At 45.9% G+C, this 24,522-nt stretch overlaps 1 protein-coding gene across 2 annotated transcripts in view; it reads right to left on the minus strand.

The window, feature by feature from the left end:
* The window catches only part of GNAO1 (G protein subunit alpha o1), a 141,256-nt gene that overhangs the window by 69,337 nt on the left and 47,397 nt on the right, over positions 1–24,522 (minus strand). For both annotated transcript variants that reach the window (XM_064387335.1, XM_064387336.1), the window contains exon 3: positions 21,975–22,116. In XM_064387335.1, the coding sequence (XP_064243405.1) occupies positions 21,975–22,116 (142 nt within the window). The remainder of the gene's footprint in view (positions 1–21,974; positions 22,117–24,522) is intronic.

The following is a 24,522-nucleotide window of genomic DNA, read 5'->3' on the forward strand; positions in this document are numbered from 1 at the left end:
AAAATGTCAGGGGAACACACCGCTGTGATGGCCTAAGCAGCATTCATTCCTCATGCATTCCTGGGGAGCCTGGCAGGGCTAAGCCCTCCTAAGTCAGTGGGCAGCACATACACAGGGGAGCACTCCTGCATTTCCATGGGGCACACGCAGCCAGGCTCAGCGGCTGCCGCGCAAACACACCTCACACAGAGCCAAAGCACTGAACCCACCTTCCAGAACCCTGCAGGCTCACTGAAGGAATAGCAGTGGGAAAGGCAGATGAACAAGCGTGAACAGGCTGACAGATGTTTCCAGCAGCAGCAAGTTGGACAGAGAGGTGTGGGATCCAGGAATCGTGTTTGTGGGCGAGTGCACATCAGAGTCAGGTGGGCTGGGGAGCAGCCCTTGTGCTCACAACCAGTAACAGCTACAGCAAGTCTCAGCCTAAAGATGGTCTGTCAAATGTTTTGGGCCCACTCTGTGCAGAAATGTTTTGTCAGGTGATTACACAGCCAGTACTTCTCGTCTGCTAATGATGGTTGGCAGAGCCACATAAATGGACAGACTGCTGTACCAAGGGGGTCCTTGCTCTGAGGGACTGGGGAGTGCAGGATTCTGAAGGGCTGAGCAGATGCAAGGAAAGCACCCCTCTGTTGTTGTCTACCATAAGTCAAGGGTGCTATGCACTGGAGAGGATGCATCATGCTCAAATGTAGCACTTTAAGGCTTCTGCTAGAAAATCCATACTCTGCTTTAAGGGACTTCTGACAAGCAATAACAGATTAGCAGAGTACAGAGGGGCTCTGAAGCTCCCAATAGCAGAGTTATTCTCTTTAAGATGAAGCTGTTGATAGTTAAAAGTTGTCAAGATACAGATGATGTCTTCTCTTTCCCTTCACTCTCATCCTTTTCTTCTAACCCTTTTAGCTTTCAACTGCATGCAATAGATGCTCTGAAACAGTCACCTCTCTAAATCTGGAGAGGAAAAACTGCCCATTTTTTAAGGGTTACCCAAATTACCTGCCCCTGGTCAATTCTGTCTGGAACCTGACTGCTACTCTCCAGCCACCTGTTTTGTGTCCTCTGAGCACAGAAGGACCAAGTCGTGGCTTTGAGACTAAGAATCTAAGTTTTAGACACTTTTCTTTGGGAGAGAAATAAGCTCAATCACCTTCACAATAAAGGCTTTTCTGGGCTCTGTCTCAACTGCTTGGGTGTTGCAGCAGTGTAGGAGGAACTTCTTGTTTTAGGGTTCCTGCAATTGAGAGCAGTCAGGAGCTCAGCCACAGAGGAGAGGGAAACCCAAGAAGTGTGAAATCTAAGCCCTTGTATTGCTTTTTTTAAAAGTTCCTAAAGAAGTAGAAAATAGCAAACTGTACCATAAACTTGGAAGTTTGACCCTTGGGAACTCCTCTGACTTTGACTTCTGAACACCTTTTTTACCTCTTTGTAGGTTGTTTCTGCTCTTAATTACACTATTCAGATCCTGCTTTGTGTATGTGCTGTTTCCCTGCTCACCTTCTGGAAATGTGAAGCTGACTTGCTACCCTAAGGCTGTTCAGCAGCCTACTGGTCAGATCCAGCCACAAAACCTCTCCATCAGAAAACCCCATGGTGGTGCCCAGTGTGCCAATGATAAGTGCCACAAGGAGTGTGCAGGACCAGCAGATTTCAATCTGCTGTGTCCTAACTTCAGGCATTGTACAGTCTGAAAGCCCTCTTCACTCACTTAAGCTCAATTGCACAAACCATTAAAGCTACCACCCAGCTCTGGAACTGACTGATCCAAACCCTAAGTGCTTCCCAGCCCTTCCAGCGATATAGAGGACAGTGGATTTGGATTCAGATATTGGAAGTTCCCAGCTGGCAAAACATAAAAGCTTGTAACTTTTGAAGTCTAGTAGGCTACTCTAGTAGGCTTCCAATGCCTGTGTATGAAGGGCGTGAGGCTTGTTACTTGTTGGTACTGAGTCACTGAGGGATGCAGAACTTGGACTGAAACACTGGGAAAGTTCACAGCTCCAAAATGACCTGACCCCTACTGATGCTTCAGATTTTAGCTTTTATATTTTTCAGATTCTGTACTGCTTTAGTGTGTAGTTCTGAGCTTCATATTAAGGGATGGTAAGCTCTCTTCACAGAGTAGCTAGACAAAACAATTCCTTTTCTAGCTTAGGACCGAGGACAACTGATCCAAATTTCAGGCCCAAGAGCATAAACAATGTGGACTGAAGAGAGAAAACCAAGAAGGATGTAAAAAGCTGTACTTGGACAATTAACTCCAATATGCAAATGGACCAGGATGTATAAAAGTGAGAGACCCCGTGATCAGTCATTGATTTTGTGGCATTTTGGGTTCATCTTGGGTGTAGTCCTGGCTGGGCTCCTGTGCTGCCCAAGGTGCATCCACTGAGGCCTTTTAATAACTCCTATTACACCCTGTAGACCACCAAAATGGACTGGTGAGAGACCACTTACAGGGACAGAAATCCCTGAGGTGCTTCAAACCTTGTTTCAAGTCCCAAAGCAGTACAGCAAAAGCAAAAGGGAGTGGTAAAATTGAGAGATGTGGAGGACAAAAGGCAGAAAGAAGGATACAAACCCAAGACAAATAAACATTGAGTACTGTCTCGCTTCTGAGTTTTCTTCAGTGTACAGAGCATACTCTGCTGGACTTTTTCTTTCCCTGCCAGCCTGACATAAGCCCAAATTAAAACTAAAGCACATTTTTCACAATGCAGGTTTTTCCTCCAATCCTATCTCATCCTGCTACTGGTATTGGACAGGGGTCGTTAATATAATCAAGAAAGTAAACACTAGAGTGAAAGAGTGAAGCTTGGAGTAAATATCAGGAAAGCAAAGGTTATGGGAGGTGGGAATGGTCACTGTATACTTGGACAGCTTGACACGATTGACCTCATGGGGAAAAAAACTAGAAGAGAAGCCATAGGGTGTTGAGGGAAAAGAAATAGCAGAAGAGGTTTATTGTCTCCTTGCACACATGCACAGCATTAGGTGAAAACACGGAAAGTGAGATTGCATACCTCACGATTGGTTACGGGTCAGGCTGTCACCTCACATTAAATCATCTTACTCAACAAGCAAAATCTCTTGCTGGGTAACTTTTCCCCAAATGCTCAATTTTTCTCCTACAATTCTTCATATCAATTTTTCCTACAACAGTAACTTTCTGCTTGAGGAAAAGCTGATGTTTATGATTACACTTCCAAATGCCAAAGTTCCCCAAGAATCAGAACAGACCCGTGATTACCTGACAAGTATACTATTTTAAAATCTCTTGCGGCAAAAAAAATCGATGGTGAGGCAAAAGTATACATAAATAGCAGTCAGCTTGGTGTCATTATCCCAAATACAAAAAACATTTGGGGACCTCTTTTATGTGCTGAATATTTCATTCAGTCCTGCAGTGCAGTGACTCCCTAAACCTTCTCAAGCTGAGCTCTGCTTTTGAGGCTCTAATTTGCTGTTGCCATGACATTGTTAATGTCTGAATTGCTTTTTTTAACCACTTTTTTCCTTTTTTTCAATCTCTTGCAGAGGCATTCTGAAATAGTGGGCATGAACTGATCTTGTGGAACAGCCTGCGTGTCCTCAAAAATAACAGAAGAGTGTTCATTTTTACAAGCTTTTTGGTTGATAGAGTCTTGATGGATGGATAATTACAATTCTGATGGATGATAGCTTTTTAATTGGAGAATCCACAATGAACCTATCTGACCTAAGTGAGACCATTTTGGCTTTGGTGGGGGAGGGGAGAAGGTGGCGAGCTATTTCATCTCTGTTTTTTCTTAAATAATGAGAATCAGAAAAATTGTTATTAAAAAGAAGAAACATCCTTGTTCTCTTATGCTTAATCAGGCTTCCAGAATGAGTAGAATGCACAGGATAACATTAAGTTTCTCAGCAGTGAGTTTATAAACATACTTGCTTCCCAGATCCAAATGAGAAAGTCAGCCTTAGCATTCCTACTTGCTCAGGAATGTATTTTGCAGGAGATGTACTTCCTTTAATGGGGTAATACCTTCCAATTGCCAGGCTTCTTAATAAAACAGCATCATTTGCTGTCCAAGGGTTTTAAGATGATGGTTTTGGTCATTCTGAAGAATAGGTCAGCTCAGCTCAGCCTCCCTGGGCTTTGAATCTCCCCTGTCTCTGATCAGCCACCCTGGATATGCCCCTCCCTTTGAGACTCAGCCAGCATCAAACACTTCCATTTCACCTGGAACAGCTACCCCAGACTGCAAATACCCCTCTGCCACAGAGGGTGAGGAGATGGAGCCCAGGCTGTCTCTGCTGCTTTCTTGAGGGGCAGATCTCAAAAGCCTTCTGAGCCTGAAGCTGAAGTGACACAGCTGAGGTCACCTGCTGTCAGCTCCTCCCAGCAAATGTGTCCAGTACCAGTCCCAGTTCCTGTCCCAGCATGGGCCTGAGATAAACTCCAAAAAGGAAAATGTGGAAAGGGGAGAGACAATTCTCTACCATCAGTATTTTGTCTTTGGGGTATGTCTCTGGTTATCAAGGCTAGAGAAGTGGGAAATGTTTAACAAAGGCTCAAACTTTATAACAAGTACCAACCTTGACAGAATGAACAGCATATTCTTAGAAATATAATTTAGTTTTACATGGTCCTGTGAGGAGCAGGATGTTGGATGTGATGAGCCTTACAGGTCCCTTCCTGCTGATATTCTGTCATTTTCTGATCCTCTAAAGGCACTGTTGGGATTGTAGATGAAACTAGCAACTGTCACGACACAGAAGACAGGCAGAAGGGTGATGACAGTGTTTGGAGAGCTGTCCTTAGCTGTCAGATGTGGACCCTTCCAGCTCCCAGGAAGGGGTTGGTACTGGGACATACTGTGACACTGGCAGATCCCATGCCCGTGAGCTGGGCTGTACTGTAACACAGTGGCATGAGCAGCAGCGATGCCTTTTAATGGCACTGGTTTAAATGCTGACATACCAAGCAGAGATCCAAACCAGTTGCTCCCCAGTGTTCACTCCAACAGGAGAGATGGTGTTTCCTCAATGCCCTGGCCAGATGTAGTTGGTGTCTTTTCAGTCTGATCTCTGCTGGGTGGCTCTAACCTGGGCAATTTCTTGAGCAAAGACTCCTCTCTCACTAGGGCTTTCTCAAGTCAGTGATAAAATTCCTATTCAATGAAAAAAGAACAGGTCCACAAATGTTAGGTTTTTTGGGGCCATACAGAGTGCAAACCACTACTCAAAACCTAATAATCCCGTAATGGCTCTAAATATTTCCGTGCTTCAGTCTCAGTTTTTATAGGTACATCTGAAAATAAATACTGCTCTTAGAACGCGCTGACAGTGACATCTGAGTATTTCCAGGAACCTACACTATAAAAATGTCTGCCCACCACTGAAAGGAACACAGATCGACATTTCAGATAACAAACAAATGCCTTTGATTTTCTCTGTGTGCCAAGGAACACTGATATTGTCTCTGTCTCCTGGGCATTCCTCAATGTGCCTCATTAGAACGTTATGAAATGTTGCTCTATTTGTTCTGTTGTAAAATACCAAAACAAGCCCTGGGGCCAGATTGACTCCAAGGGAGCTGGATGTGCTCAGGCTGAGGATTGGCCCTGTGCATGGGGATGCTTGTGCCTGGTGTGGCCGGGGCAGGGAGGGCTGGGAGAAGAGGGGAAAAGGGAGAGACACTCCTTTGGCACCTTCCAGCTGTTTTCTTCCAGTAGCTCAGCAAAGGAAAGCCCTAACCTGGAGCTGCTGCTTTTTAACGCAGAAGCTTGACAAGACCAGTTTTGCTGTATTAACACACAGCTGCAGGATTTCAAAGGTTTCAATCTCTAAGAAAGAGGTGAAGGCAAAGGCAGATAGAGAGCATTTTTAGAAATGGTTGTTTTTCTGAAGTTGGAACTCTTAAACTAAACAGATAGCTGAGAACATCTGAAAATACCAAGTGGTTTTTTTTGTTGTTTTTTTTTTAATAAACACTTGCGAAGAGCAAACCAGAGATCTAAGGTTAAAACATGCATGGAAAAACTTTCTGTGGCTGATTTTGCCACTGCGTTTAACAAGACTTTGGTGTTCACACTGGCTACAGAGTTTCCTAATGATCCAAAGTGGTTATCAGAGATGCACATACAGGGTAAACAGTCATACAAACAGACACTTACAATTCATAGGGAATCAGCCCACACCTCTTCTTCTATTCCAGATGCCAGTTTTTTAAAGGGAATGTCTAATCCTGCCCTGTGCTAATCCCATCAATACTTGCTTAACTACATTAGTCCAGTTACTCCCAAGATCTTTCCCTCCACTATGAATAATCTTGAAGCTCAAGTGGCAAAGGCCCATTTCCATTTTTAGAGATTTAAATGTCAGCCACAAACTTAGATGTAGATTGATCTGGAGATCTACCAAATATGGACTCTTCAAAATTCAGTCCTTTCAGAAAGGTCAGAAGTGACTGAGATTGCAAAATCTCCTCTAGCCTGGCAAGCTTGCTCTGAGTTGCCATGCTTTGGACTAAGTGAGTCCTGGCTTTGGACAGAGCTTCAATGGTGTCTTTTAATCCTGGTATTTCACACATTGTGATGGGATGTTGCCATGTGGACTCACATCAGCTTTATGTACAAATCAAAGTGGTGCATAATTGCTGCCTTGAAACCCTTGAAGAGTTTGCCCTGCATGATATGGTTAATACAAAACTCCAAAATACTGTGATGGAACAAATTAGAGTGGCGTGAAATAGGATTGTAGTTACAACATCTAATTAGAAAGCACTGTGAATTATACACTTTTTATTCTGTGTAAGCTGGTTATAAATAGGACAGCAAGATAGACCAATAAAAAATTGCTTCTTGAAACCTGCAATGCAAAAGAGTATTATAGGATCAGCACTTTATGGCTCTGGTTAGCCCTGGATAGCTGATTCCCAGGATAGCAAATATTAGTTTCTCTGGTTCCACGTGCCCAAATCAAGTATTTCAGCTTATGTTTTCTTCTAAGACTAAGGGCTTGTGGACATTTTTAGAGTTTTTGCTTGCAGATGAGCTGCTTTCACTGAGGAACCATCTCTCAACCTGCACCTAGCAGCTATAGAGAGTTGACAGAGGGTTCCTGGACCTAAGGTTCTGTTCATAATGGGTATGCCTCTATTACCTGTTTGAGGACTTTCTCTCTGAAGCACATGGATATGGTGGTGGCAGCAGAACCTCACTGTGTAGGCTGCTGAGGTTCAGCACAGCCTGCAAAAGTATCTACCTTCCTCCATCTACACATTAAGATAGAAATGGCTTTGCTGAGACAGGTGTCTCAGAGCTGGCTGGCTCCAGCATCCCTGGACTGAGGTGTGAAGAAGGCAGGATGGCTGCTTCAGAGATAGTGGAACTGTCCCCTTCCCCTGTGGCCCTGTGTGTTTGCTACAGGACCTGTATTCCTGAATGAATGCCCCAGGGATTCCCTGTCCTGACATCTCTGTGTCCTGGCATCATTTCTGTGAGATACACCAACTTTGGTTGACATTTAGTGCCTTATTGCCATCACAACAGAAGGACATCTATAAAAGCTTGGGAAAGCCAGGGTTGGATTACCCCTAGCCTTGTCTGGCTATTCTGTGCAGAGTGGCTGTCAATCTGTATGTGTGTGCTGCCAGGATTGTGGGGCACTTTGGTTTTGACTTGGTATGAGAGAGAGAAAACATGCAGGCAGGCCTGCCAGTGTTTCTTTCCTGACATCTCACCTTAGAGGATGGAAAAATAAGCCTGACTCCAGCTAAACAGCCTTGGGCAGTTTGCTCAGAACAAAAGGCTTCTGGCTTCTGCCTGTGCTTTCACAGGGGTGCTGACCAGCAGCACACCCTGTGCTCAGGGTGTGCAGGCAGTGAGCACAGCGGTGTTGCCCTCTCTCCGCAGAGGGGCACTGCAGCATTTTGAAGGCCAGGGATGAAGGCTTGGTGGTGAGGATGGTCCACGTGAGCCATCTGCCCTCTTAGGTTGCTCCCTGCCATGTTGTGTGTTGTATCTGCAGAGGCAGAGCCTGCTCTTGGAGCCAAGCCATTCCCAGCGATAACGGATGGGACAGCTTTAGCCCTGTTTATTTCAGCCTGTCCCAGCCAAAAGCTCAACTTGTAGATGAAAGGAATAGCTGTTCACAGAGCTAGGAGAGTACATGCAGATCTGACCTTTAGAACAACCTTTTGCCGTTACAGAGATGCTACATATATCACTCCACTACTTGCTATTCTGTTTAGCATTCAGCTAGAATCTACGCCCCTTTCTTTCTTGTAAGAGCGGCAAACAACCATCTGAGGATCTTTGCTGGTGGTCCTGCACATGAAATTGGATCTCCTTTCCTTCCACACGTCCTTTATTTCTGACTGCCCCTAGAATATGTCCATTCAGATTTAGGTGCTGGTCACTGGTTCAGCTGCCCTGGATTTACAGCTGTAATTTCCTGTGTCTGCACAAAGATGCTGGCAGTTCAGCAAGTTGTTTTACACAACATCGTGATGTCTAGTTCAAGCCCAGAACTATGGTAACCCTCAAGTCTCTGTGGCTCTGTAAAAATTTAATCTCAGTGCTACCACCTTTATCACAGGCATTAATGGGCACTTTTCATTAGCAGTCTCCCTTTGCAGGCCAACTGAGAGGAAACAGAAATGAAGTTGGTGTCTCCCTGTGGCATGCCTGGGCTCGGGCTGCCATTTGCAGAGAATACTTGAGCAAAGCTCACCTGAATCCTGCCACTTGCCTTGAGAGTAAGCAGTGATACTTACCCCAGCTCCTCCCCCAAAGGAGAGGAGCTGTCTGGCTCAGCGAGGAAGATCAGAGTGAAGTCAGCATTGCCTCCGCTCACCTGATGAGGCCCCACTCCTTAGCCCATAGATGATCCCTCCTCTCCAGAACAGCCAAGAGAAGAATGCAGTTCAGTGCTGGTGGGGGAGATTAGGGATGAACTGGAAACTGCCCTGGCACTACTAAACCTCCTTTGTGGTTTGAGTGTAGCAAACTGATCAGTAATTCGTGGTCTGAACTAGGAGCTGCATAATCAGTGTGAAGCAAAATCTGATTTTTCTGGCTCGAGGAGCTTGCTGGACTGATTCTTTTCAATCCCAGGCAATTCCCTCCAGCTTCTTACGGAGAAGGGCTTAGAACCACACAGTGTGCTGGTGCTGCCACATGTATAATAGGGTTTGCATGGGCTGCTGGGGAAAACATCTGTTTACATCTGGAATTTAGCATGCAGAAAGCTGGTGCTTTGTGGTGGAGTTGGCTCCTGAGCTCAGTTCTCTTCCTAAAGGGTCATTGAAGACTCTTGAGCACTGGAACTAATTTCTGGCAATCTCTTGGAGGATTTCAAGTCAGATAATGATAGTGTGGACTGATAGGCTTCCACTTCCCATCAGCCTTTACTGTTTATTTGCTGTCCATTCTTTCTTTGCGAAGTTGATGGCAAAGGAGAAAGGGACACAGTGCAATAGCCTGTTCACTCTCTCCATCCTTTGTGCTCTTGGATCAGCCTGGAGATATGAAGCTGAAAATGTGTGCTGGCAAGCAATGTGACCCCAGAACGGGGTCTTGCCTGCCCAGAATTTTAGGGGACAGATGATTAGTGGTGAAAGGGCAGCTCAGAGCTGCTGCTTCCTGTCTGAATTACCATTAGCAGCTCTCTCCTCATCATCTTCTTTTTACAAATGTATCGGTTGATCATGCATACCAAATCTGGTAATTTGGAATGTGGTGGGCATGGCTTGCTCCATGGCTGTGCCGTGCAGCAGTGCCTGGGGAAGGACAGGCAGAGGGGTCTTGTGGAGGTGGCTTGACTGGCGTGTGGTTAAAGGCAGCTGGGGGACACTGAGCCCAGACACTCCATGGGCAAGCCAGGCTTGGCACCCTACAGCTCTTTCAGGAAAGGGAAGAGGAGAGCCAGAAAAGGGGTGCCACCCCAAGAGGTGGCTTTTAAGTTAATTCAATGTCTGTGCATACATGACTGAAATAAGCACAGCTGTGGTCTGGTGAATCTTGGTTTCTGAAACATCATGGCCTGGGGAGCCTTGATGCTGAAACTGCTCTGAGTCCTCATGCTGCAGGACAGGCTTCCTCCTCCTGGTACACTGTGCAGGGCTTTAGGGTTGGGATTGTTTCAAAGATGTAATTTTTTTGCTCGCATCACCAACAAGAAATACAAGATGCTCAACACTTGGTCTGCAACAACATAAAGATCCAAGAACTCAGCCCTGCAGAGCCTTACATGCTGCTACAAATTGTCCTAGAGCCTTCCCCGAGGTTCTGTTCTTGAAGAGAAAGTTGAGGAAATAAGGATTTTTGCCTACTCACTGGTCACAAGACCTGCCTGAACTTGGCTCACAATCCACTGTAATGCTGAATATGGTCTTTTCAGCCTTGGTATGACTTTTGCCTCTGGAGCAAATTAAATGAAGAAGGCTGCAGCAGCAGCATGCACACCCCAACTGCAGACAGCAGATTTAACCTTGTGCCATCCCCTGGGTTAAGGACCTCATGAGTGGAAGTGAGCGTGGGAAGACTCAAAAGCCACAGCAGCTCTGAGATGCAGAACTTGAACTCGCTAGCAAAAGATGTCCATCTTGGTGGAAGCTGCCTGCAATGTGCATTGAGGGCAGCTGGAGTAAGACAAAAACTTATTTAAAACCAAGGAACTCAAATGAGGACAGCACAGATATCACCAGTTAGAAACATGCCCATGGCAGAGGAACTTGGCAAGAGAAAAGCTTTCTAAAGCTTATAGGAGCAATAACAGCAACTACAAAGAATAAAAGCTGGGTGTGAGACCTTTGGCTAAGGTCCACACCTCCAGATAGGCTGGGTTGCAAACCTGTCCTGCAGAAAAGAAAAAAGTTCCACAAATGGGATGACATGTGGAAGGGAGAAACAGACATGAAACCTGCTCCTCACTTGGAAGAAATGCATTTGTAACTACAGAACTAACTCAAACTCACTGGATGCTGTCTACTGGCATCTCTTTCTTCTCAGAAAAAAATAAAAATCTTTTATTGCCTGTAATATCATCTACCAGCATTAAAAGTTCTCACAATTTTAAACAAAAACACTGTAAAACTGGCAAGCCAAACACTTTCCTGGACTCTACTTCTCTGCCACTGCCTCCTTTTGCTTGGCTTTGATGGCAAGGGCAGAGACACAGGTGGAAGCTGTGATCCAAAGGGAGCGAGCATGGCTGTGTCCTGCTGTGCCCTTCCTGAGGAGGACTGGCAATGAGGTTTCTCCTCTGGAGCACAGCAGATGCTGGCAGTTAGAAGGGAGCAGGATGCTTTTTCCTTCCCAAACATGCAAAAGGTTATTTTAGAGATGTAATTCTGTTTGGATCCTCTCTCATTGCTGGATGCTTCTTTTCCTCTGTGCAGTACAGCCCCCTCCCATCCTGACTGGTCAAACCTCATCAAACCAGAAGCAATTTCTCTGGAGGACAGTCTTGCTCCAGTTCTACTGTCAGACTAATTAAGGAGTAGCTGGTTGTAATCAACACATACAACCTGAATACCCAACAGAACATCTGTAAGGTGTATTCAGCATATAAGATTGGCTTAGTACCCCCTTCACATAAAGGAACAAACACCTCCCAGGGAGGTTCAAATACAGAAAGTTGGGTGACAACCATGTAGCTACCCTGAGCATTTACTGCAGGATTGCTGCTGTGTGTCACTTGAGTCTCCATTCCCACGATCTCAGAGTAAATCAAGAGTAATTCCCCTCTAATCAATGGAGTTAATCTAGTCTTAAACCAATCTGTAGGCAAATGAGGACTTAATTATACATAGCCAACCTAGGGGAATTATTTCTTAGCATGGGAAAAGTATCTAGCAACAGTCTCACCTCAACACAGATACAATGTGTGGCAAACCAGAAACTCCTACAGCCCTGGAAAACGAGTAGCACAGCAAAAAGGAAGAAATGTGTTCAAAGCCTGTGGGTGAGATTTTCTTTGGCTCCTGAGTGGGTTTTGACACTCGGAAGGGATGTGCTGTGCTGCCTGGAGCGATTCCGGGGTGACGTGACGCAGATGTGGGTCTCTGCTGGGGAAGGATGAGCTGTCCTGGGGCCCACAGTGACTATCTATCAAAAACCCTAAACCAGACACAGGCTAATCCACATTTCCTGCACAGTTTTCCTCCACATTTTCTCTCTGACTTTGACCACAAGGCTAAACATTGCCAAGGTGCAAAATGATACTGTTTCACAGCAGATCTTGAGGCTTTGTTGTTTCTAACCTTCATTTGGAGTTTGATGCTTTCCTTCCCTTCAATGGAACACCAAGAACTTCTGCCCAGTCATCTGCCACAGCAATTTTGACATGGGTGAATGGCATCTTTGAGCTCCTGCAGCCCTGGGAGAGGCTGGTCCCTGCTGCACTGCCAGGCACCCTCACATCAGATTCAGTGAGTGAGACTGAGGTCAAAGCAGTAATTGCAGCTGTTAAATGAGTTCCCTTGTGGTATCTTTAATCAGTTATTACCAAGGTACACAATACTGATTAACAGCCTCAGTAAAACCTGTATTCAGGTAATAAAGCCTTCATGCGTGGCAGACATTCTGCCATCCCATGACTGATGCAGTGCAAGGGACACGTTTGAGGTGCCACCATCCCCTGTGCCTCTGTGAGGGAAGGCAGCCATTGCACTCTCAGCTGGCTGATCCAGCCCACGAGAAGCAGCTGCTCACTCTGGAGGGGCAGGTTCCCCTTGGGTGGTGTGGGGCTTGGGCACAGCATGGGCACATTTTAGCTTCCTTAAGGGCAGCAATCAGCTGGGAGCTCTGTGTCCTCGCCTCACCAGCTCAGCAAAATTCCCCTTTTGGAAGGATGGGACTTCACAGCCACAGGCCATGAAATGGCTCCTCTGCTCCAGCGTGTTCCCTTGTCTGGGTTCATTCCAGGGTGTGAAGGGAGTGGGCTGTCAGCAAGGCTGTCACACACCTCCCTGCTGACACTGACAGTGAAACCTGCTCTCACAGAGCGCGAGGTGGCCAGGCACCCACCCGGGTTCCGTGTGCCCTTGGACCTGGGGCTCCTGTGAGGGCTCCTGACATCATGTCCCTTGGGGGGTGAATTGTTTTGGGGTCTCTGGCAGAATAAAAAAAGCCCTGAATTTGTGAGCATCTGCTGTAATCAAGGAACATGTTCCAGGTTCAGTGTCCCTCCTCTCCCATGTGTTTGGGCACAACAAAGCAGCTGCTCACACTCTCCTTCCTCCATCCCAAGCTGTGTCAAGCCCAGCCCACCTGTGCTTCTGCCATTTTGGAGCAAAGATTACCCCTCACCACCATCCCTGAATAAGCATCATGCAACAAAGCCAAGGGATAGATCCCTTGTTTTATGTCTTCTTGTGAGTTATGCACCAGAGATCTGTTTAAGGCCAGGAATAACCTATAAAAATGTTTTCATTTTACATCTGGAGACATTCAAATAATAGGAACATCATAGAGAGAATGTGGAAAATAAGTATTTTTAATGGCATTCCTAAAACTGGTGAGTAAGCAGCATGACTCAGCAGTGCTTCCCAACATTTCCCAGAAGAGATGGAAATAAATCTACTTAATAACTGGCATGTATTTGAAATGTGCTGAGTAGTTAGTAGTTATCTGCAATTGCTGCTTGGAGAGCTGACTTGCAATCGTACCTGAAGGCAGCATCCTGCCTGTGCAAGGCTGCAGCCAGATGCAACCTGAACTTCAGTCTCAAACAGGGTGGTGACTTTCTGGAAGGACTTCAGCAAGTGCCTGATCACCCATGAAGGCAGAAATACATCTTTGAACCCTCTGCCATGCCAGTGTTTAACTTCTGTGCCTCTGTTGTGAGTACATCAAATACATTTTTTGTCCTAGCTTACAAGCCCTTCAATCCCTTTATGGACAGAAAGGCTCTAGTGAAGGACAGACAGTATCTGCCTGTGTTTACCAGCACCAGATGCCACCCAGGGCAAGGCCACTGCCACCTGCAGTGGGGAGTGGCTGTGCTGAGCCCCTTCCAACAAGAGGAATCTGCCTTGGCCTGGCTATGCCATCCACCAAGAAGGAGTGGATGGGGTGTTCAGCCAGCTCTCTCCTGACCCTGGACCCAGGAGCTGCCAGGAAGCCCCTTTTCAAGGAACAAGGTTTTCCCCTTCTCAGGGCTCTGCTCCATCTCCCAAATATTTCTGAACAGTTTGCCTTTTGTGCTGTCCCACTCTGGTGCTTTTCAGGGGCTTCCAGAGAAGCCGTCTTCCATCACTATCTTGTGGGAATGGAAAGCAGCACTCCACCTCTCATTAATCTGCCACAAATGTTACAGTCCCATGTCTGCTTCACCCTCTCCTCTCTGCCTTTTCCTTGTCACACCATGGCCCTGACAGCCCTAACTGTGGCTGAATTTGAATAACAAATCTCAGGTATAACAAATGCAGGGGAAGGTAGGCAGCCATTCTTCCAAGGAACAGGAATGGGTGTAGGTTTCTTCTTTTCAAACTAAAAATATTCCCTGCATCATCCAAAAAATCAGTATCAAACACATACAGCTCATGGAGGAAAAATACATCCCTCTCTCAGGGAAAAGAGAGAGCTTGCACAAGGAGGAGGGAAGCCTCATCTCCCTGTGGCATGGGGTCTGCATTCTCACAGGTGAACGGGGGTGTTGGACAGTTTTAGGGGAGGTGAGGACCCTTTTCAAAGATGCTTTGGAGGACTAGGGTTGTTAATTCCTCAGAAATCAAGCCTGAAATGGGAGTTGATGGCAGAAGCACCATGAAAAAACTAATATCTCTAGAGATTGATTTGCACCTGAAGAGGCTGTGCCTTCCACCAGCCAGGGAGCAGACAATGCCAGGAGAACTCATCACAGATGCTTTTCTGCTGTTGGTTGGCTGAAGAGGAAGGCAATACCCATAATTTAAAAATTACCTTTTGGGTATTTTCTATTTCAACTGATCCTCCCATACACAAACATCCTCAGACCTCTCTTACCACTACACTAATCTAATAGCCAAAGGGATGGGTAGTCCTTCAAGTGCAGACTGCCCTGATCTCTCCTGATACCATGGACAGAAGAGGGAAAGCACTATGAGCCCAAGCTCATCGCTGACTTTAATTCCCTCTCCTGGCACCAGGAGAGGGAACTGCTGCCTTGCCCTCCCACTGTGCCCCTCTGGGAATATTCTGGCACCATCTTCTTTAAAGCCTTCTTTAGGTGGTGAAAGATGTGATTAGACTCAGTCTGGAGCTTGGAGTTGGAAAGAGGTGACTCTGGTCTCTCTCTTATCAATGATCCCCTGAGACATCTCTTAATCTTCTGATTTTCTTCAAAAGAAAATTAAAAGACTAGTTTTAATTGATGGAATGTTTTCTGGTCAGTGCTTTTGTAGGACATTTAGCTATAAGACTCATCTCAGAATTAGGAAGAGCAGCATGGACAGCAAGTATCACCAACCTACAGTTCCTGGCTCATGCAAAGTGTTCACCAAAGAAACAGATCTGGTGGCATTTTAAGGTGTGACCACATCTCTTATTCTCATCTGGCTCCCTGAGAAATGATGCTGAAGTGCTTCACAATACTTTTTTCCCCCAGAAATGTGTTTCTTAGGAGCAGATTTCTGACTGCACAGAGGGTCTGAAGACCAGGTGAGCTTCTATTCCACCCTGTGCCCTGACTGCTGCCCATTCACCATCCGTGTCCAGGAGACCCCAAAAAGCAGATCCAGTGTTTACTTTAGAGTGTGGGTTGCCATGCCAACACCATGGATATCATCCTGAAACAGGACCAATGTGAAAAACATCAAGCTGGCACATCAATGCTCAGCAAGGTGGCACCTTCCAGCTTCCACACGCCACGTGTTTCCAACGTGCTACGCGCCTGCCGCCCACTCTCCCTGCCTCCCTTTGGATCCATTTCAAGAGGTCTCTTTCATTCTTTAGGAATTTTAACTAAAACTGGAACATTGGGCCACCCTGGGGAAGTCTGGCTTTTTAGAGCTCTTGTGAGTGATTAACAGTCTTCTGCTGAAAGAAAGGTTACTGGTACAGCCTCTGGTGCAGCACTGGCCATGTGGTTCAGTCACTTGCCCAGAGCATCCAGCTGTTTCTACTATTACTACTACATTTTCTGGCCATGATGTGATTGTAGCCATGACTCCAGCAGCTTTTACTCGTTTCTGATCACTATCTTTATTAGCAGCATCAGTAGAGCAAAGCAGACACTGGTTCTGGGGGATCTTTTTTGCCATGTGAAGATCACCGTATGTTATAGACTTGATGATCATGACTTCAGCTCTACAGGAGCACAGAGCCACAGGTCTCAGCTGACTTGGCTGGGATCCCTCCTGGTTATGACAGAGTTTGACTCTCCCTAAGAGGCAGAGCAAAGGCATGGAAGTAGACCATTCCAAACTCTTTTGGCTGGCACAAAGTGCTATCATAAACTGCCTTTGTGCTCTGCTGTTAATTTAGTGCTTTCATTTATTAGGAAAGATCTTGTACTTTCAGAGGTTCAAGGGGTTTTCAAAGGAGGAAAATATATTAGTGGGATGTAGAAACTGCTTCTTTGTTTAGAAAGGCTCCAGAGATGGTGCTGTGAGGCGTGTGGGTCATGCCCTGAGACCATGCAGGCAGAGCTTACTCTGGGCTTTCCCTTGTTCTTTGCTGTCTCCCTCTCTCCCACACCCTCATTTTGCAGCAAAGATTCCAAATACATTGGCCATCTTGGCTGGCAACCACAAGCGTTTCTTGAATGAGCCAAGCATCTCCCTGGCAACAAGGCAGGCTGTGACAATAACAAGTGCTTTCCTCTCTGTTTCATGTTTCCCACCTCTCAAGAAACGCCCTGCCCTTTATTTTTTCCCCACCCCTCAGAAACACAAATAATGGCAACTGAAATGTGCCTTGTAGAAGGACCAAGAGGGAGGTGTGTGAGAAAGATGGCTGCAGCCTTAATGGAAAAGTGACAGACCTTTACAAAGGGCAGGCTGAAATATTTGTCCTGGACTCTTACTTGGGTATTTGTACTGGGTCTGACACAGTACAGCGAATGTGATTATATGAGAGCTGTGACTATTGCAAGAAGACATTGTCTGTAGCTGGATGTCCAGACAAATGCTGACACCAGGTAAAAAATGACATGTCTAGTGCCACCTCTTTATTCCATTTTCCCTTTTCTTCCTGCTCTTCTATAAAGCAGTCCTAAGTACCTATCACTTACAACAGCAGACCAGCAAGGACTGGCTGCATCCTCAGTCAAGCAGCAAGAGCCCAGGAATCCTGTGTCCATCCCCAAGATCATCATCCAGTTAGCTAAGGGAGGCTTCCTACAGCACAGCAGTGCCTGATTAACCTCACCTGCCCTCCTGAAGTTATTAGCAGCCTTTTTGTATTTCTGAGAAATCTTGGGTAGGGGACACACAGTAGGAGCCAGCTGGTCTAAACAGATACCTGACTCAAACGAAGTAGCACAATATCTTGAGCTGACAAGTACAAAAAGCCAGTTATGCAGAGCAGATCTTATGAAAGAGAGATCCTCCCCCACACTGCTCCCCTCCAGCGCCTGGAAGGCAGCAGGTGACAGCGGCTGTGACTTCGCTCCTGCCAAGCAAGAACAAGAGGAAGAGGGCAGCTCCTAAAATCCCCTTTTGCTGCAGGCACCAGGTTTCTACAAGCACCTCTCTGTTCAGAAGCAGATTTGACATGGACCTCTTTGCCAGCCTCCCCGGGTGGGCTGTTCAGTTACACTACAGAAGGGTTTTTTTTCAAGGCTACTAGCCAGTATTTTAAAATGTCCCAGCACATCTTTGTTTGGCTCACAGTTCAGGAGTTGCAGACCATACATAGCAGAAGGTCACCACAGACACATTTTGCTACAAAGTCCGAAAGAAAAAATATCCCAATCAAAATATTTTAACACTTCAGCAGCTTTTTAGTTTTTCTGTTCATAGCTGAAGCAGAGACATGTCCAGACTCACACTGGGAAAAAGTTTGATGTGAAGATCACTGCCTGCCACCTCTGGACCCCAAGTGACCTGTGACCTCTCACCTCAAACGCTTGGATCTGAGCCATGCAACTGATATTTGCATTCTCTGTTGAGTTCTTTCTGAACAATTTCAGTCTGTTTTTGTCTGGTTTATGAAAATATGAGCATGCTCTACAGCTGCTTTCATACCAGCCTGCACAGGGCAGGATGCCCATTGCAGCCTGGGACCAATCCAGCCTGAAGACACGCCCTCAGGCCCCCCAGCCTGGCTGCAGTGGGATTGCAAGTCTGCATTTCCAAGTGGGTTCTGGGGTCAGCATTAACCCACAGAGGAAGAGACCTTATGCTTCTTCTGACTGGGGTTTCTGAAGCCAGACTTCAGAACCAGATTTTCAGACAGAGATATGAAAATCCATCCTTACCCTGCCCTCCTGCTTCATCCTTTCCAAACACTTGGACTGACTTCTAGATTCCTGGTTTCAAACCTCCATTTCCCATTTCCTCTGCCTGAGTACACTGAAATGGAATCAGCGAGGAGCTTGTTTTATTAATACATTTGCACTTTAGAGGACCATTTAATCCACAGGCTACATGTTACAGCCTGACTCTTTCCTGCCTGTTAATCTGATTATCAAGGTAAGGACTGAGTAGTGCCCTACAGACCAGCTGTCCTGAGCAGGGAGGCGACACTAAGCCTCAGCCTCTCTTCCTGTGTGTAACCCCTTGTCTTGTCAGGGATCCACCTGGGCAGTGGCCCTGGAGATGAGCAACACCCACAGATGCCACTTCTCCTGCAGCTGCCTCCTCTCTCCTCCCTGACTGCTCCTTTTCTGCCCTCCCTCTTGTAACACTGAAGGATTTGTGCCTCTGCACTTGCACAGCTTTTCTGGAGTTTCAGCCTGGCCTTCCACGCTGTGCACAGTGATAATGTGCTGTGAGCTGGCAGGATGTGCTCCTGCCTTCCCTGCTGAAGGTCACAAAACAAGGACCTGGGTGCTGCCCACAGGCCATGAACCTTTTTCAGCTGGGCAAAGCTGCAAGAAAACCAGCTGGTCTGGACAAGGAGCACACATAAAAGTGAAATCTGACACATAGGCTGTTTTGTTCTCGACCTGGGGAGAAGTCAGCAGAGAGGGTCAGCAAGACCTGGAGCATATGCTGTTTGTGATTTATTTTGTCTTTTTAGGTCCTATTTCCTACACTGATCTCGCTTTGACCGCCAAAAGCCAGGGGGTTTAGTCTTCCTCCAGTCTTTTCATTTCTATTAGACTAAATACTGGAAGTACAATAATGGGCAAGAGAAAAATGAGAACAGTGAGAGGATTTGGTTATTTTCTATCAATAATAACATGAACTTATTAAGTAGGGGAGGGTTTTTTCTCTTTGAACGTGGTCAAGGTACAATTTGGAAGGGATATTGGTGCAGATGATCTCCCAGAAAGTGGGATGGGGGAAGTAGTAATAGCCAAGTGGTCTCTGGAGAAAACCTGTCCTAGGCCCAAGTCCCCTCCTTCCCTGCTGCTGAATCAGGCTGGAGCAGCCACAGCCCTGGCTCCCCTTCCTGAGCTCCCTCCTCCTGGGGGCTTAAGTGATGAGTAGGGGAAAATCCCCCACTAAAAGATTTGCATTGGAAACCCTTGGCTGAGGAATGACTTTTAAAATAGAAAAGCTTTGCCTGAAAAGGGATGAACCACGTAGCATAATACTCAACAAATCGCCTGTTTAATGGCCTCTCTTTTTAGCAGCTGTGCATTAATAACAAAAGCAGGGCAGCAGAAGCCATGTGCTTCTTTGTAAGATTAAAATAAATACTATTTCATACTAATACCAGCAACTTTCTGTGCATAAGAGAAAAGAGCAAGTGGAAGATCACAGCCTGAGAGACTTGGTTTCCTTCCCTTAGTTTCCCTTTTCCTCTTGGTTTCCTTTTCCTTTGTCTGCTGCTGGATGAAGAAATATTTCTGCCATCTATGAAGGGAACAGATACACTGAACCACCCTCCCAGGCAGTGATTTGGTTTATAGTGTTTTGTGGCAGGCGTGTCTCACACAGTCAGCATGACACCACTGTAAGACAGAAGTAATTCCTCCAGAACTACATCTTAGAGGAAACAAGGCTGGGGAGAATTTAATCAAACTTACTTTTTACTTTACAAAGCATAATACAAAATCTTTACTGCCATAAAGCATAAATTGAAACAACAGTGGTTCATGCTAGACATAAGGAGAAACTTTTTATCAAGAGGACTGCAAGAGCAGTGGAGCAGGCTGCCCAAAGAGGGTGTGAAGTCTCCATCCTTGAATGATTTCAGACACAACTGGGTAGAGCCCTGAGCAACCTGGTTTGACCTTAGACTTTACCTGAGCAGGTAAAGTCACTTGTGTTAGTGACTTTACACCTGAGCTCCTCTCCAGCCTGAGTTCTTGTACAACCCTAGGAACATTTGGCATCTTTTCCATGGGAATATGAACGGACACAACATTTTGTTCAGCTCAGTACTCCACCTCTCGTTCCTGGCAGTCCTGATAACAGCTCTCCTCCTCCACCCCCTGTACTGTGCCAGGCCTGGCACTAAAGCAGTGATGAGTTTTCCCTCCTCAAATTAGGACTTTAGGTGTTTAAAAAAAAAAAATTACATTTTAAAGCTGTCTGCCACAGACTATTTATCAGACATGGAGAATGACTTGTTTCTGTTTTCCTAGGCATAGGTTTTAGCTGAGTGAGATACGTTGCCTTGCTGAGAGCTGAGTCACTGAGTAATCAACAGATTAATGTATTCAGTTTGAAAGCCATCAGCATTAGTTCTCGGCAAGCTCACAAGAACTCCATTATGGTATCATCTCCACGTTTGGGATGGAAATGTCTCCAGGATTTAGAGTTCCTACGGGAAAATCCCTCGATGCAAAGAAATCAAAGTACCTCTTTGTGATTGGGAGAAATAAGGTACCTTCTCATACAGTAGCACCATAGCAGGATTTTGGCATCCCTTCTAGTGAATGCTTTTATTATCAACACTCAGATAAGGAGTTTGGAGTACATTGTACATCTGTCATTTGATAGCTACCCAAAAATAGTCATGACAAATTCACTGGCATATAGGACTTTGCCTTTACCAGGTCTTTATTTTGAAATTATTTTATTTCCAGTGAAATCAAGTAGTTTTACCTTCTCTGGGATTGCAGCATGCAAAAAGGGTGGTTTTGACTCCACTCTAAGGTTCTGAGTTCCTCTGTGTGGGCTTGGTCTGAGCCAGCAATGCAAGGCAGAGGCTGGCAGGGGCACCTCACAGAGGAGCCACTGTTTAAAAATAGGGAGCTGGTGAAAGTACTCACAGACTAGCAACTGTAAAAGGACAGGCTGGCCTAGGTGTGTGGTAGAAGAAGGCTGCCAAGGATCACATAGTTGTTCTGATAAGACAGATGCCAGTGCTGCTGCCTAAGAGCCTGTCCATACCAACATTGCTAAAGTAATGCAGTTTGCAACTGAAATTGCTATTTGGGTACACTTAAATGGGGGATGTGTGAGTAGAAGCCAGTCAAGCTCCAATGAAGTTAATCCTAAAAGCTTTCCTACATTAGCAGGCTGGTGGAAGGTCTCTGAATGGCAGCAAGACTTCTCCCTGATTCATCAGTCCATGCAGCCTGTGTATCCAGCACATGCACAGGACCCAGGACACATGTTCTCACTGTTTTCTGAAATCTATCAGTAGATCTGTCTAGGCTGTCCCTAGACAACAGATTGTTTTTCTTCCCTGGCCCGACTAGAGCCAGGGTATGAGAGATTGTGGCCTTTGTGCCACAGTGGTCCCCAAGGCTACAATTCCCAGCATAAGTGTACAAATGGCACATCACATTTGTATCTCTGTTGTACAAAATGCATGTGCAGGAGGCATACAGCAGTGATGTAAACCTCCCCTCCCTCCTTATCCCTCCAAGGCACTGAGACTGTGCAAATGCCTCCTGCTCATGGTCTGGAGTGTCTGTAGCAGGCAGTGGTGGTTTTAACTTACCCGTCGTTCCTTATCGCCGTACTCAATGCCCAAGGTATCCATGGCACGGACAATAGCTGCCAGTGACTGTATAGTGTTACTGTAGACCACTGGCTTGTACTGCTTCACATCTTCTCCAGAGAAGCCATCCTCATGGATGATCCTGAGGAAAATGCAAAGGACAAAAAAACTCTTGAGAATGTAATTTCAGTGGGAGAGACATTTAAGAGACAGCTGTGCTCTTCTGAAGAGCACATCTGCTGGCTTGATTCGCTTAATTTAGTCAGCATTTCTTTTTAAACCTTTCTGGTTATTCACCAGTAGTGTGTCTGAGCCCAGTGCTGGAATTAGCATCCCTTTTGCTCTCTATCAAGAAGGTTTTGTGCACAGTTGGTGCATATGGTACCTCCTTCCCGAATGAACTACAAATGCTGAAGCCTGGAGCACCTCGTGTTCGCATGCTCAGCAGTCACAGCGGGGAGGTTTCCAGGTCCTACATTACCTTCCCAGTCAAGGTCTATGGGAATATGTTCAACGTGAACAAACGACCATCAGGTCAGATCTTAACCACCAGAACAAGTGATAGAAACCCTCTAGTTGTTGTCTAGTGCTTTTAGTAGTAGTAAATTCTGGTGTACCTTATGAAAGGAACCAGAGCTGAAATACCCCTGCACACACAAGGACTCAGCACGGAGGGGGGAAGTGTCTTAGCTATGAAGCACTTAAAGCACTTACACTCCAAATTTCCTCCTCCCTCCTTCTCTCTCCTTTAGAATAATTGCTGAGATTTTTTTTCGCTTCAAGGCATGTTATGTTATTCCTTCCCCAAGCAAGATGGGAATGTGACCCACAGTCCTACCAGCTCTGTGTGCTGGATGCTCTGTGCATTGGTCTCTATTAAACTGTGCAAAGGAACTGTTGATGGAGCAAGTTATTGCAGTCCCTTGCTTAGGTCAAAGACTGACCCCTGTAATTTCTTCATCTCTAAGTAACTCCAGAACTAAGTCTGGATGTGTCTCCAAAAACAACTAGGATTTGCAGAACTAATTGTGTTTGACAATAATTCTTCCCAGTGAAGACATAAGTTATGTCTTAGATGTCGGAGAGAATGATCTGCTTAGCTAAAATGAAATCCTTGTTTGCTCATCCTCAGATGTCACTGGACAACAGAGGGTCCTTCAGTAATAGATCTGGTCTCTGATAAAACCCAGCACCCTTTCTGTAACAGGATTTTTGACTCCTTTTTTTTCTAAATCAGATACACAACATCAAAGGTCCTGACAAGTGCTGGCATCCCCTGGGACAGAGGGAGCACTAGCTCACACTGTGAGCTTGCAATAGATACAGTGCTGGGATGGAGAATGGGGCTGGATGCCAGCCCAGTGTTATTAACAGATGACTACACCAAGAACAAGGCTGGTAGAAACATGCTGACCAAAACAGAGATCTCCTTCCCCTGATGTGAAGCTCACAGAAAGGTTTTCTAACACAAGTGACTGACTCTGCTGTCCCCACCTCAACCTTTGCTTACTCAACACTGAACACTGAGCTCCTGGGAGGAGCTGCTCAACAACCCCTGAGTCCTGGAAAAACATGACTACAAGCAAAGACAGCCTCAGACAGACAATAATTCAAATCAATTGATTTGAATCCTGGTGATCAGGACATTTTTAAGCTACTGATCTGAGGAACTGGGCAGAGCCCTCTGCTTGGGTACCCTCCAGCAAAGGTAAATGGTGCTGGTGTGCTGGAAGCAGCACAGGGGGCTGCTGGTTCCTCTCACCTAAGCTGAGGAGAACAGGGGTGGATGAAAATCTTTCTGACTTACTAAATCCAGACTGGACAATTTGCCCAAAAAAATTCAATAGCTTGATTTGATTTAAATGGAGTTATGGGCAACAGCAGATCTTGTACTCTGTAGCTTTTATTTCCTGTGAATCCAGTGATGGTGGTGAGGTTTGGAACAATAGCATTTGAGTGATGGGAAGGAGGTGGGGCAGCAGAGCCAGGTATCAGCACTGGTTCTCATGGATCATTTACTGTTACTTGGACAAGTTTCTGGGAAATGTGTTCTTTGCCAAAAGGAGCAGTCAACACCAAGAGTTATGGGTGGCACAAGGCAAAAGGATCAGCATCAATTCTGTTTGAATTCAAGAGAGAATGTACAGCAGCTCTTCCTCTCAGCTCCGAGCACGAAGCACAGCAGAGCAGGGGTCCCACTGGAGGCAGGCAGGCAGTTCCTAAAAGCATCACCAGGAATAATTCATTTTTTCTGGATGGTTGGATTGTGGCTGGATTTTGGGGCAAGCAAGATTAAATGCTGGGTTTTGAGCAACTAAGAGAAGGAAACATAACGGGGGAGAAAGAAAGGGTGAGGACAGGAACAATGGGGAAGTGCAATGGTCTCAAGAGGATGCTGCTGAAATTTGTTTGGTCCAGCTGTTGGTCAGGATGGAGGAGATGGGAGTGATAACCAAAGCTTGGGCTGGATTTGTTTCTGGCTTTTACTGACATGCTTCAGCTCAGGAATTCAGAAGGCAAAAAGAGGGCTGAACAGCTGTATGGGGAA

Source organism: Passer domesticus, chromosome 12, assembly GCF_036417665.1.
Source record: "Passer domesticus isolate bPasDom1 chromosome 12, bPasDom1.hap1, whole genome shotgun sequence".
Classification (NCBI taxonomy): domain Eukaryota; kingdom Metazoa; phylum Chordata; class Aves; order Passeriformes; family Passeridae; genus Passer; species Passer domesticus.